Genomic DNA, 15,040 nt, shown 5'->3' with positions numbered 1-15,040 from the left:
CTGAGTGCAAACCATACTATTCCCTGAGACTTTTCCTCCATTATCCTTTCGGGTGTTTACATCCTCCCGAAAGCCCTCACCCACGTAGCAGCACGGCAGCTTGCTAAGCAAATCGCCGCTGTGAATAACCCTCGGCCAAACCCGAGAGTTCTCGTAATGCAAGATTTTAACTTGTGTAAGCTCTCTCAGGAGCTGCTTAGCTAGAACGGCTGATGGCATGCGCCACACACAACATTTAAACATTATACCGTTTCTACTCCACCATAAAAACCGTATTACCGCTTACCCCTTGGGCGTTTGGACCATTGCACCTTACTACATCAACTGAAGTTGGTCAACCATTCAGGGCCACAATGACGAGATAGACTCCAAAGGCGATGCACGTGCTTCAGTACTGCATGGAGTCCACAGTCTTGGAGTCACTGAGAGGCCCTAAGGATGACAACAACAGTTTTGCTGACACAGTATGAGCCTACAACAGCTACTCAGTGAGCAGGTCTGCTTCCCAACTAAAACCATCACAAGATATAATGACCAAAAATGCTGGTTTCCAAAGCAGCTCAGAGAACTCGGGCATCAGAGAGAGAAGGCATACAGAGAGATCAGCATGGACAGGCTGGCCAGACAGGACCTCAAGAAGGCCATTGAATCTGTCAAGGAGGTCTGTAGAGCCAGACTGGAGCGTGAGTCGGTCACTAACAATCCTGTTGCTCTCTGGAGAACTTTCAGAGCTCTCACTAATTACAAAAGGAAAAAGCCCTGCTACCCCCTTTTTCCCCAGGACAAGCTGGCAATCCAAAAATCTTCTACACCAAGTTTGAGAGACTCCCTGCTGCCAACCTCATGGACTATACTTTATGTGGAGTGCTGCATTGGTGGCACCCAATGTATGGCTCCAATAGACACAGGGTCCACCATCTCGATTATCCGCCTCAGGGTCCTGCCTGGCACCACTTGCCTGGGACTTCAGGGCTGGAAATGCACCATCCTCAGCAGCACCATTTTCTAGTTGGCAAGGACACAAGACCTCTGCATAATTGGTCTGGACTTGTTGGAGAATTGGAGAGCGGTGGTGGTTGTAACTGGGGCTACACTCCACCTGGGTTCAGAAGCCATTGCACTCCATCCTGCTGGAAGAACTACAGTGCACCTCCTCTTCAGCTCACAAACTGGCCACCTTGTCCCTCCTCGAAAACATAAAGCCTGCAGCATCAGAGCACCTCAGACATCTTCCTCGGACCCAAGCAGGCCATTGATGACCTGTACTTCCAAAGCTGTGGCGGCCTGGAGACAGGCCAGAAATGCCAGCTAAGGAACCCACTGGACGTGTTTTATGACATTTTTCCAGCAAATCACAAGGAATGCACACAGAGCGGACTGGTTCAGCATGAGATTGACACTGGTGGGACCCATTAGATCCATTTCCACCCCCGTCCTCTATTGTTCGCCAAGTGGTCTGCAGCAGAACAAAAACTACAAGAAATGTTGGTGGTTGGAATCATCTAGTCCTCAGCCAGCTGTGGACAGCTCCAATGGTCCTGGCCAAGAAAAATGATGAATCTTTGCACTTCTGTGTTGAGTATTGGCTAATAAACAGTTACCTATATATATATCTAGCCCCTTCCCTGGGTGGATGACGCCATGGATTTCATCTCCTTGTTCTGCTGGTTTACCTCCCTTGACATTAGGAGTTGCTACTGGCATGTGGAGTTAGCACCAAAGGCACACCTGGAGACTGCATTTTCCATCACAGGCCAAGAGTTCTGGCAGTTCAGGGTGATGCCCTTCGGGCTTTGCAATGCCTCTGCCATCTTTGAACACTTGGCGGAGAGGGTCCAGAGTGACATTCCACGAAGCTGGCCTGTGGTCTGTTTGGATGACCTCCTCGTACAAACTGCAGACTTCCAGTGTGCTCTGGACAACCTTAGTGATGTCTTTCTAACCATTTGTCATGCTTGTCTTCACCTTGACCCAAAAAAGTGCAGCCTGCTTTGTCCAGAGATATCCAAGCCAGGGTAACCACTGACCCAGCCAAGAGCTGCCATGGCCAGTTTCCCAAAATATTGGTGGCCTGTTGCGTTTCCATGGCCTAGCCTACTACCATCAGTTTGTCAGAGACTTTACCATCCCGAGCACCTTGGGCACACTGAACCAGAAGGGACGGGCAATTCAGTAAGGTGACGACTGTACTGTGCTTTCTGCCAACTCCTGTCAGCACTCATCAAGGCCTCCTTTTTGGCCTACCCTGGTCCCCAGTGTCCCGTCTCTGTGGATACAGATGCCAGTGATTTTGGCCTTTCCCAGGAAGGGAAACAAGGTGAGCAGGACATTACCTACTTCAGTCTTGCCCCCAGCCGCCTAGAGGAACTACTGCATCACCTCCCGGGAGCTGCTGTCCATTGACCTGGCCCTCAGCTGCTTTAGCTTATTCTTCTTTAGACAAAAAGGTCCTCCTACATACTAACCACACTGTGTCAAGCAGTCTCGATGCTTGACACAAAGACAAAGGCTCTCTGTTCACAGTGGACCAGCCTTTTAAGCCATGATGGCCTTCTCCACCGCTGCTGGAAGACTGCTACAGGCAACCTCCAGATGCGACCAAATGTGTTCCAACTGGTTCATGGCTTGGTTACACCCGTGGACTTTATTTTTGATGCCCAGTCTATGTCTAGGTATTACAGGAGTTCTTAGTTGTGGTGAATTTTTATAACTGTTTCATCCCTTGGGCACCACCTGTAGCCAGTTTATGGAGCTCTCTGGCTTTAACAGGCACATGACCCTGTCAACGGACGGAGCTGAGTACACTCACATGTTCTGCTCCTGATGAGTGCTGTCTTTCAAAATGAACATTCAGCATGTGGCTGGGAAGTCCAACCCTGTTGCAAGTTTTCTATTTTCTGTTGTGTGTACTTGTGTTACCTCAGCCCCTCGGGCTGGATTTTGGATGGAAGAAGGGGCCTGAGTGGCAGACACCAGAGGCGGTGCCTCTCATTACATTGCATTACATTACATTTGGCAGACGCTTTTATCCAAAGCGACTTACAATAGAGGACATAAGGACTGCAAATAACACTTGCAAATACAAGATGCACAGGAAATATACAGAACAGTAAGCTTGGGTTAGTGAGGTTTTTTTTTTTTTTTTTTGACAAGACGTACACATACACACACACACGATGTGTACGTTCTCATCCTACAGGGCTGTGAAATGGGGCATGGTTTACGTTCTTGGGTAGTTCTGGCACAAAGTATTCTTTTTTAGCTTGGTTTAGGAGGTGAGGACTAAATTCTAAACTCATCTTTGACTCTGGCATTTTTCTTTATCCTGCTACTATATATATATGTATATATATATATATATATACATATATATATATATGATTTTGTTATGAAGTTGATTCATAGCTTGAAAATATTCCAGGTATGCTGTGTATTGTAATCAAGGCCAACAAAATATTTGTGATGTCACAAATAATGTCAATGGGCCTTCCTATTAAAATCTGTGAAGTGAGATGAGGAATTTAAATTTTTTTTAATATATATTTCATACAAACACATGCGGGTTTTACACAGCTTATATCATGTAGCATATATATCATAATACCATCAGCTTAAATCTCGCAATAGGTCTGTATTCCCTTAACTATTAAATATCTAGATGCCTTTTGATGCAGTTAGAAAGGTATTCATGATTAGAATTTAGATACTTGCAGGACAAGCAAAGTTGTGAAATGGCATGATGTTCTCCAAAAGTTAATGTAGATTGTTAAAGTTAAAGTTAAAGTTAAAGTAGATTGACTTTGCAGTTTTTGATCATTAATCAAGCTCCTTTCATATCTTTCCTTTTATCTGAATTGCCGTTTTAATGTGCTTACATTAAGACAGGAGATATATTTTTTTTTTTCACCTAAAACATAAACAATGAAGTCTACTCCTTTTGGATCATTTACACATTCTGGACCACATGACCACTTGAAGTGCTCTCATGGACACGTGTCCATGTGTACATGTGCTCTCACCCATCAACAAACATCTGTCCCTAAGCTTCTTATAACTATAACGTGTGTGTGTGTGTGTGTGTGTGTGTGTGTGTGTGTGTGTGTGTGTGTGTGTGTGTGTGTGTGTGTGTGTGTGTGCGCGCCCAGTGCCATCAAGCTGGAGCTACAACTGCAGAGCAGGGCTGCCTTGGCAGTTATAGATAACACGCACAATTCCAGGCAAACCTCCAGACTTCAGCTTCCCAGTTTTCACTGTGTCCACACAGATAATCACAACATCTGTCCTGACCCAAAAATAATTAATTACCAAGGGGGCAGTTCCGAGTCACTCAACTGCAAACTGTGGTCATGCACACATGTAAATGTCTCCCATTCTATGGGAAATGACTGGAGCTCACCTCTTGTTGACTTATTTATGTTAGTGGTCTTGTATGTATCAATTAAATCAATTCAACTATTATTAACCAGACAGGTGTAATGTAATTAAAGATGCACAAATGGGCCATCCAAAACAATTGCTGGTTGATCTTTCATAGTTTTTTTAAATTTTGCAAATAGAAAAATGCCTCCTTAATTGGGCAATACAAAGCAACTGTGTTTTAAATAAAAAAGGATGCCATTCCACATTGTGTTCATGCTTCTAATAGCCTCCATGCCGTGAATCAGAGAAAAAAAAAACATGTTTTAAGACAGATAGATAAGAATTTATGAAATGAAGAGCTCTTAAACCCTCCCCGACATCCCAACTGGAAAGGTAGTACTCACCCAGGAGACATTTTTGATCTTGGGCATTTTTGACATGGCTCACAGGTACAAGGGCCCAACTCCAGATTCGGTGGCAGTCCTCATACAAAGTGAACCCAGTTCACCTTGAGCTGTAGCACTCCAGCAGATGAAGTTTTTTTTTTCATTTAATATCCTCCACTTTTCCCCACTGTGCTATCAAGTATTGCCAGATTTACATCCGCCTGGACTGTTGCCTTCTGATCACACCCAGCTGCATTTACACTGAAACTGACTCAAGAACGCGGAGGAGGAGCATAGCAAGAGAGAGACCAAGAAAAGATAGCTCTGAATTGCAACTCGTAGAGGTGTGCAGAGAACTTTGTCCACATGAATATCTCTCCTTTTTCCTTGTCAGTGACTGTCTGTTCTCCTCAGACTCATAAACCCTGTATGAATATGCAAGCAAACATCTGGCTGTTGCCCCTCCTCCGTGATGCCAGAGGCTTGAGCCAGCAAAACTAACATCTGGGAGAGGAGAGACTGAGAATAGTAGGATTGATGGAGAGATGGAAAGGAAGGGTAAAATACAAGGATGGATGTTAGGGGATCGCAGAGCAGGAGAGGGTATGTAGTGGAATAAATCAAGAGAGGGAGGGGGATTATGATGGAGTTGAGGAGCGACAGCTGACAGACGAGTGGAGTTAGACAGACAACAGAAAGCATATTGGGGAGTCACACACTGAAGGCTGGCAACTGTTACCCGGCATGAGATTAAAGAGAAAAAAAAGCTTGTTACATTGCATAGGTTGTGTTGAGCTTGCTATATGGGAAAAAGAGCCATGATACGGTTAGTGCAGGGGTGGGCAAACTTTTTGGCTCAGAGGCCGCATTGACTTGAAATTTGATGGACGGGGTGGGTCACCACAAGATACGGTACATATGAAAAAGAAAAAAAAGCGTATTTGTTAACAGTACACATCATACTCGTCTGACGTTTGCTTTGAAAATAAAGCCAGCTTTGTTTTGAAGGCTCTGATGTTTGCTTGGATTTCACGCACAAACCGTTTTTCCCTTGTTGCTTCACGTCCAGCTCATTCATGTATGTCAGTATGTCTAGAGTAAAGGCTAAATCTCAAACCCAATCTGTGTCATTCAGCACAGGAAAATTCTCAAGTGTTCTCAAGTAGCTCCAAAAATGAAATAATCTCCTGTTTGAGCTCCCACATTCATTGATCCAATCATTCAATCTATCACATCAAGTATGAATTCTTTACTAATTTTTGGCGGTCTTTATAAGACCAATGGGCCGAATGCAGCCCGCAGGCTGTAGTTTGCCCACCTCTGAGTTAGTGTTATATGTCTGTGCTCTGATTGCCCGACCTGCCTTAAAGAGTCTCAACTGTATCTGTGTCCTAATGTGTTTCACCTGTCCCCTGTTGGCTTACGCAGAATTCTTGGTTCTTGTGGAGTTTGTAGATTCCTTAACCTTTGTACCCTTGTGTTGTAGGTTTTAAAAAATTTCTATATATTTTTGTATACATGTTTTCACTTCCTGACTTGATATTGATAATATCGATAATATAGAGGCTCCAGTACCTTCTCCCTGAAGGCAGGAGGCCGTGTGGGGTGGCTGGCGTCACAATTGAGGACGCTTTATGGGTGAGGCAGGTGGTGTGTATGTCTTTCAGGGAGGGGAGTGGGGCACCGATGATCCTTCCAGCTGTGTTCACGATGCTGCAGAACTTTCCTGTTGTAGTCCTTGCAGCTTCTGCCCCACAAAGGAACACAGTTGGTCAGGACACTCTTGATGGTGCCCTGGTAGAAGGTGTGCATGATGTGTGTGGGGCTTTCGCTTGCTCTGTTTGGAAAGGAAGTAGAGGTGCTTTCTTCGCCAGTGATGCAGGTGGTCCAGGAGAAGTCCACACTGGTGTGCACCCCCAGGAATTTGGTGCGATCTCTCTCTCGAAGCAGTGCCATCGATGGTCAACAGGGCGTGCATGGTGTGGCCTCCGGAAGTTGACAACAATCTCCTTGGTCTTGCTGACGCTCAGCAGGAGGTTGTTGTCTCTGCACCACGTGGTTGGAAGGTCAACCTCCTTCCTGTTGTAGGTCTCATTGTCCTTGGTGATGAGACCCACCAGAGTTGTGTCATCTGCAAACTTCACCATGTGATTTGTTCTGCAGGTAGGTTTGCAGTGATGAGTCAGCAGGCTGAAGAGCAGGGGACTGAGAACACAGCTCTGGGGAGCCCCTGTGCTGAGTGTGATGCTGCTCGAGATGTTTTTGCCGACTGGGACTGGTACTGGTTGTGGCCTCTCACAGAGGATGTCCAGCAGCCGGTTGCAGAGTGAGGTGTTGAGCCCTAGCTGTTGTAATTTGGTGATCAGCTGTTGCAGGATTATGGCGTTGAATGTGGAGCTGAAGTCCAGAAACAACATTCTCACATAAGATTCTTTGGTGTCCAGGTGGGTAAGGGTTGGGTGGAGAGCTGAGCAGATTGCGTCCTCTGTGGAGGGTATGGCTCTCAGCAGCCGTTGGATATACCCTCTCAGCCATGGCTTCTGGTTAGCTCAGGTGATGACGGTTTTGGTGTGGGTTACATTGTCAATGCATTTTCCGATGTAAGAAGTAACAGTAACTGTATACTCCTCAATTTTCGGCTGGTCGTCGTAGGTGGCTGCCTGGTTGCGTATATTCCAGTCAGTCTCGTCTTGTAGAAGCAGTCCTAAAGAGCAGAGGTGGCCCCATCTGACCACGCCTGTATCTGCTTCCGAATCGGTCTAGTGACTTTCACCCGGGGTCTGTGAGCCGGTGTTAGCATAGCAGTGGTGTGGTCAGAGAGTCCAAGGTGAAGGGAGGCCTTGTATGCTCCTTTGTGGGTGGTCTAGACCAAGTCCAAGGTGGTGTCTCCTCTTGATGGGAAAACAACATGCTGGTGATATTTTGTGAGGAAAGCCCTGAGGTAAGCATGAATAAAAGTAAAATATTCAAGTTTAATGTTAAATTGTTGTCTCTTCTCTAGATTGGGCAAATGTAAGCTGTTGCAGCCCCTAATATTGTTTTATTTTTTATTATGTTACTATCCTATATATTTATGTATATATGATAACATAATTAGCATTACCAACCATATATATATATTCAAAATCATGAGTCACACATAATTAATGTAGGTTTATGAGTCCAGGCTGTTTATTCTTGCTACTTACCCAACTTCAAATTCCATGAAAAAACACACAAACTCGTTGAGTGTGTGAAACACGCATTAGTAAATTGACTATCAAAATTTTTGAAGCTTGTAGAGTCGAATACGCAACCAGTTATCATCACAAATATTAAACTTATTTAAGCACCTGACTAAATTACCATTTCTACTGGACGCACAACAAGCTTGCCGGTCATAACAGCAAGACCCTGTCATTTATTGAATCTATTAGCAAGTTATGTCTCCCCTTTCATTTCTTGAAACTCAGTTTGAATGAAACATAAATATCTGACAAGGAGCAAATGCCTGTCTTGATCCAGTCACATCTCCTCAGGTGAAGTTGTAAATGGCAACACGGGTGTAAAAACAAGTCAATACTAACCAAATCTTAGAGTATTTTTTCTCAGCATTAGAATCAATGTCCACCCATGCAATAGTATGGTGGCTTCAACAGATTAGGCTAGAGGGAAGTGGCCTACCAGAGGATAAAAATGACACATACGCCCGCATAAAAGATGATAGGAGACCATCTTAAGTCTGCATCCTCCACATTCAATAAATCCAGGGCTAAGAAGTGTATTAAGTTCATCCTAAAAAAAATCGCAGCTTGTTCTGATGATGAAATTTTACTGCAAGAGTTAAAAATCATTTCCAGTAAATAACTGAAAATGGAGTGAGGAATGAGAAGCAAGACCCCCCGCTCTGCACTATATTCTCCGATCTCCAAATGCATTTTAACATTTGTCATAAATTTTACATTAGTCGCACAAAAAGCCTTTACAAATTACATTTGATTTAAAATACAGTTTAAATTTTGATACACAATGTAACGCCTTTTCATTCTTAGAGTACAGACTAGTAGCTGTACTGTTCATACAGTAACCCAGCACCTTGATATTTCGAGCCTGTTGTCAAAGGACTTCTGTCCATGTCAATATCTTCTTTGAGCTCTTGTTTTATTTTAATGTTTTCATGCTTCCATTTGGTGGTGAGGTAGCGATTTGCCACCACCGTGATACACAAAAAATAGAATTGCAGTGATTTGCAAACCACTACTTTTTCGTGAAATTAAGCAACAAAAAACTTCACTCCCTTCTGATCATCTGGAGCTTAAATAAAATCTTATACATGGACATCAACAGCAAAACCATGTCCAAAAAAAATCACTTTTTGGTGATGAGTTTCTTCTGTTACAGTTCCTTCTCCCACAATACACTCAATGCTAGTATATGATAATGAGTGGATTTAAATTTATTATTAATGTTATGATACTTAAAGCTATTTCTGCTTTATTGAGTCTTTTAAAAAGTAATTGACACATGGAAAAATTAAGGGGCAAGAAGGTGTGGGTGGTCTTGATTATGTGGTGGCGAAAAGCAGTGAAATTGTCAGACTGTGGCAGAAAATCCAGAAGCTACACATGTGTGGTAGGAAAGTACAGCAACTAGAGAAATAAGTACCACACATAAAATACCAAAAGTATAGATTGGAGGCTGAACAAAAACAGCAGTATGCTCAAACCCCCAGGCTCCTGTGCCATTCCTCACCTGACAAAAGACAGAACAATAGAGTTTACACAGGCATATCCAGGTATCAGTGCTATGGATTGCTACCCCAATTGAGAAATTTGCAAAGTCTATGGTTTTTAGATCAAGTCAATTGTATCAGGGTAAAACTTTAGTCAATTAATCAATTTCCAAGACAGTTGTTGCTCATCTGCAAGTTCTGCATTTGACCAAGAATGATGCTCTATCATTGTTTACACATTGTTTACACATGGATTAATTTATGAAAAACTAAGAAAACTATGAAGTAGGTAAAAGAAAATTAAATGATGCAAGACAAAGAATGCCAGACAAATTATACTGCAGTATATAGCTGACATGCCCCAGCTCATGTTGGACAGATATTTAGAATATGTAGAATTACATAGAGACTTTATTTTTATTTGCCTTTTTTATTAATCTGCCATTACATCAATTGGTGCTCTTATGAGGACATTCCCTGTCTCTCGCCTTATGATAGATGACATTGTATCCTATGGACTGAGTGTGCATGGTAAACTTAATGCAAAATGAATTCATAAATGTATCTATGCAAACTTTAGGACTGTCACTCTCGTTTTATTTTGAATTTTATTGTTGAATAAAAATTAATAATTATGACAATTATAATTCCGCTTCCCATTGTTGTGTAAAACCTTAATCCTTTCCAGATGATTCCCAGAGATCCTGAAGGATCAAAAGAGTTACTGCCCAGTTAATTATTACTAATTTGCAACCTATATTTAGCCATAAAAGATAGGGGCTTTTGTCATCTTTTAAATGTATTCAATACTACATAAAGAATCTGTTGAAGAAAGTCTAGAGTCCCATTATCACTGAACATAGACTCTGCAAACAGTGAGGTTTGAGCAAATAATGAGTGGGCAGTGAAAAACAACTGATGCTTTTTTTACTTTGTCAGGACACATCATTGATCAGAACTGGCAGATGCAGTCTTATACACTTGCTGTGGTTCATGCAGCTCTAAAACACACAGAGGAGAAAATATCTGAAATCCAAATAAAGTTATTGACAACTGGGGTGCAAACAGAGAGGTCCGTTTTGTTTTTTACAGTGAAGCAAAATGTGGTCTCACCAGTGCCGAAACCCGAGCTGTAAACAATCTGTGACTTCATTAAGACAGGCACTAATTTTGCTCAGTTCATCCACCAAATCCCCTAAAAAATCAGAAGGCGTATCAAATACTTGTTCTCCCAACTGCATAATGAAAATTTGTACTGTGTTTGACGGATAGATTGCATGAGCAACAGCAAGTGGTGTGAACAGAATTTGTCCGCTTGGGAAAAAATTAAATTGTGTTTGTATGTTCCCATAGCACCCAAATAACTGATGTTCTCTGCCTCTTTGAAGAAGGAAGTGTCAGCAAAGTAGCATATAACCACCCTAAAAGGCATTCCTCATATTCTGCGAGGAACTGTCTGCAGAAAGGATAAGACATACCATCCACTGATAATGTTTTGAGATATTGGGGATGTAGAAACCATTATATAATTTAAAAATACTGTAGATCCAATTGCTGGGAATGTGTGATAGACAGGCAACAACTATTGAATTCTATGCCACAGCAATAATCACATTTGTGTTAAATCAATCAATCGGCAACAGCAATCAAAAGATGCAGACCTTTCAACAACCTACAGGTACAGAACAAGGACAAGAATTTCATCTAACAAAATGCATTGTTAGCTGAAAAGGAAAAATGATCCAAATGAGTGAAAACGCTTTCTGGGAGAAAAATAATTAGAACATATGTCTAGTGCCCCCAAAAAACAATAAAAAAATACCTTGGAGTCGTTGCAACCTCTGTTTGTGCAGAAATTCGAAATTGTTTTCCCAGGCAGGAGAGAGTCATAAAGTCAATGAAGCTTATAAATATACTCTTTGTTTGAAGTTCTAGAAAATTTCTAGAAAATGGCATGGTGCATTTCTGAAGAGTAAAAAGTAATCTTAAGGGTCAAGTCTTAGAAGAGGTAAATGTTCATTGGACACATGTCTGGCTTTTAATGGCACATGAGATCAGAGATGTATTGATGTTATGATGTAGTTTAGTCTCAACACCTATATAATAATAAATCATTTAAAATAATTTTTGATAGTTTTTATTTGTATACATATTTTCATATTTCCTTTGGTAATTTTCTTTAAATAATAAATGTTAAGCATTGGATGCAACAGACCAATATTATGTAAAATGAAATTCATCTAATTTTATATGATATATAAATATGATATGGTGAATTGAAAAATATATGCAGACTTTGACAGGATTTGGTATAATTTACAACTGGGTCAACAGTTTACAAGCACACTGGAAATATGAATTACGTAGGGGGAAATAAGGGGGAAATAAGTAAACTATGTAGGGACTGACTTGTAATTTGATAAATTCACATTAGTATTTATCGCGCTATTTGCTTCTATGATATATTTCTATAATTGACTCAGTTCAGTAAATTCATGTAGACCAGCTGTACAGTGGTTAGAACCCACCTACCCCATCATGAAAATGCATGTGAGGTGTGCAAAACTAACATACAATAAATGTCCTCAGTGGTACACGCTCCTGGACGTTTATATCAAATACCCTTTTCTGGTCAAGAAAGCAAAATCATTTTGGCACTTTTACATTTGTTATTCAAAGTTTATGCAACATCGTTCTTGTCACATCCACTGTATAATCTTTAGATTACTGGTAATTTATGATGCTAAACAAAGAATAACAATGCTACGTTAAGCATATTTTATCTCGATCGAGAAGCCTTGCTGCTTCTACAAAGAAGAACACCATTTTCATGGTCTAAAAGGAAGGGGACAGCTGAAACTGTCAAAATAATAAATGATTAAGTGTTTTATGTAATCAGATTACTGTTGGAATTTGTGTCATAACAGTACATGGGCTTTTATGTGACGACATGTATGATATTTTATTCATACATTCTAAGAATTCCATTCATTTGGTAGAGTTGTTGAACAGGCTGACTACATTTTATCTGTGCTGGGCCTTTCACCTGTTGGCAGAGCTGTTCCTTCACTTCTTCCTCAAAGCCAGGGAGGCTCTTTAGGCAATCTAGCGCTGTCGTCTGCCAACAAAGGGCACACCTGCAGGAATGTGCAATAGCAATGATGATGTGAATGGAGTGCTGAGTCAAAACTGTATCAAGCAATGGTACTCAACCATGATAAAAAATATTTTTTAATGCAGCTGACTGCTGCAGAATATACTTTTTCTTCCACGGCAACTGAAGTTTGTCATCTTACAATTTTTCTGATTTGTACTTCATTGCGGTCTCCATTTTGAAATCTGTAAAGGCTTCTTTTTAAATTCATCTTATCACAATGTACACTTGGCAAGACATATGGATTGGTAAGGAACTGATATTTGGATTGCAACTGTCAAAGGACAATCAGCCACATATCACTGTACATTTGTTGTTTTTGTTTGTATATTGATTTGTTTTCTTTTTCTTTTAAATTCAATCGGCAAATTTAAACATTTTTATATCTGAATATATTCATTTGACTGTGGCTCCTCTCTGCTAATCACAACAGCACAAGACCTATAAAACTACATCGCGTATGGACCCGCGGTTCAAATTCTTCATACGCAACTGATTTTAGCCATCATAGCTTTTGATTCTATAAGCTTATTTCCTTGGCTTGTCTCTCAAGTGGGCACACATTGCATGCAGCAGTTTTTGGTAATCTGCAAGGTTCTGTGCTAACAAGTCATCAAGCAGTGACGGCTCACAGTAAGCCTGTTTTCATGTTGGAGTGTGGTTATTATTGCAGTCAGCACCACCGCACAATATTCACCTCTAAGACCATACTATCATCAGCAACAAGATTTCATAGAGGTCAAACAGACACATGAAATCCGTCATGAATGCAATTACAAAACTACCAGAAAATTGGAAGAAAAAGAGGAAGGCAATGTAGAAAGCATCAGAGGAAAGTCAAAAGGAAGAGCGAGGCTGTCCTCTGCTCCTCTGTCATTGAGAGTTCAGCCAAACCTGTCTTGTAATGAGATCTCTACACCTGTCTGTCCTCCCCACCCTTCTCCTCATTCAGACAGCTCCGCCAGGGAGGACGATGAAGAAGAGTTTCAATAACTCTGATATTCTTTCAAAAAACACCTTGTCTCTTGTACGCCACAACAGCAGAACAACTGAGGAAGATGCAAACTGTTGCCAACTCAGGCAGACTTTCACTGAGAAACAGAAAATAACAGGTTGTAGGCACCGCAATGTGGCCGCAAAGTATGTCTGCAAGTAATGAATGAACCACCTTCGCGGTCATTCACAAGAATACGCATACTTATTGCCACACCGAAAGCATGTTGCAACAGCTTGTAAATGATCTGTGATAATCCTCCAGGGTTCGTGTTTTCAAATCGGGCATTCAAATGCCAGACGCCCCCCCTCACAATGCCACAAAAAAATTTCGCTGTTGCTATGGGATCCATAAGATGGGGATGGGTGCTGTTAATGATGTGATGGTCACTTACATAGGTGGACTGCACTCTCCGCCAGTGTCCCAGCCCACAGCAATACATCAAGACATCCAGTTGGAGGGAAAGAGTGGGACAGGCTGATAAAGCCTCCAGAGGTGGTTTGTTTCAAATCAGGTTCATACACAGGATCCTCATGGCAAAGATGATCTACTTGATCACCGGGTCATCAGAAATACAAGACAACATTATCAGATGTCCTGTGTCCACAGGTTATTGCAGGAGAGGATTAGCTGGAGTTTCACTGAATGATCCCTCTCATAAGTTCTGTCTTCAAATCCAGGAGTCTCACAGTGTCTTTAAATCCCAGTGAGACCAGTCTGGTGTGCTTAAGAATGAGAGCCTTTGGTTTGTATGTCTTCTTGTGTCAAGGTGTATGATTGCTCACCTTATTGCAAGAAGAGGGGTGGTTCATCTGCCATCCTCTTTTTATTTACCCGCCTACCATACCTCAACCCTGTCAGAGCCGCCTTCTTCAGTCTCCTCCAATTTAAGCACCTTGTGTAGTCTTGAAACAACTATCTTATCTTCTTTCATTTGCATCTGTTGTCTTTCGGAATAATCCAGTCAGAGCTCTTGCATCGCTCCACATCCGTCTTGCCTGTCTCCCCTCCCTCGTAAACCCACCCAGGGAGTCCAGATAGATTTGGGGTTCTGTGCTTTTCTTCCTCCTCCTCAAAAATACAGCTCTGTAGCTCCTCCTCCGGCATCTCTCCCTTTCACTTCACCCTGCTACCCCCCTGCTGAAGGGTCCTCTCTCACCGGGGGTGTTGTTGCTTACCTGAGTCACTCTTTGCTCTCCTGTTGTAACTGTGTAAGCCGTGCGTGTGCCTGTGTGTGTGTGTTGAGGCTGCAGCTTAAGCTCACAGCTCTTGCTCTCTCTGTTGCCATGCTGGAGCAGGTAACATTCAGCTAGCGCAGGAGACACACAGGCTGAATTCAAATGCGCCTTCAGTCTCTCTGATTTACAAAGCGTCCTCCCCTCCTAACAGCATTCCCCCTCTCTTCCTCCTCCTCCTCCTCCTCCTCCTTCTCATCT

General features: G+C 42.1%; 1 protein-coding gene across 1 annotated transcript in view; it reads right to left on the bottom strand.

Moving 5' to 3' along the window:
- cacnb2b (calcium channel, voltage-dependent, beta 2b) overlaps positions 1–14,690 on the bottom strand; it is a 47,796-nt gene extending 33,106 nt beyond the window's left edge. The window contains exon 1 of the mRNA XM_086175670.1: positions 13,999–14,690. Coding sequence (XP_086031796.1) covers positions 13,999–14,046 — 48 coding nt within the window. The 5' untranslated portion in view covers positions 14,047–14,690. The remainder of the gene's footprint in view (positions 1–13,998) is intronic.
- Positions 14,691–15,040: the final 350 nt, after the last annotated feature.

This window comes from Fistularia commersonii, chromosome 28, assembly GCF_037954325.1.
Source record: "Fistularia commersonii isolate RoL2024-O1a breed Wild chromosome 28, RoL_Fcom_v1.0, whole genome shotgun sequence".
Lineage (NCBI taxonomy): Eukaryota > Metazoa > Chordata > Actinopteri > Syngnathiformes > Fistulariidae > Fistularia > Fistularia commersonii.
This window is presented reverse-complemented; position numbering and strand designations above follow the sequence as displayed.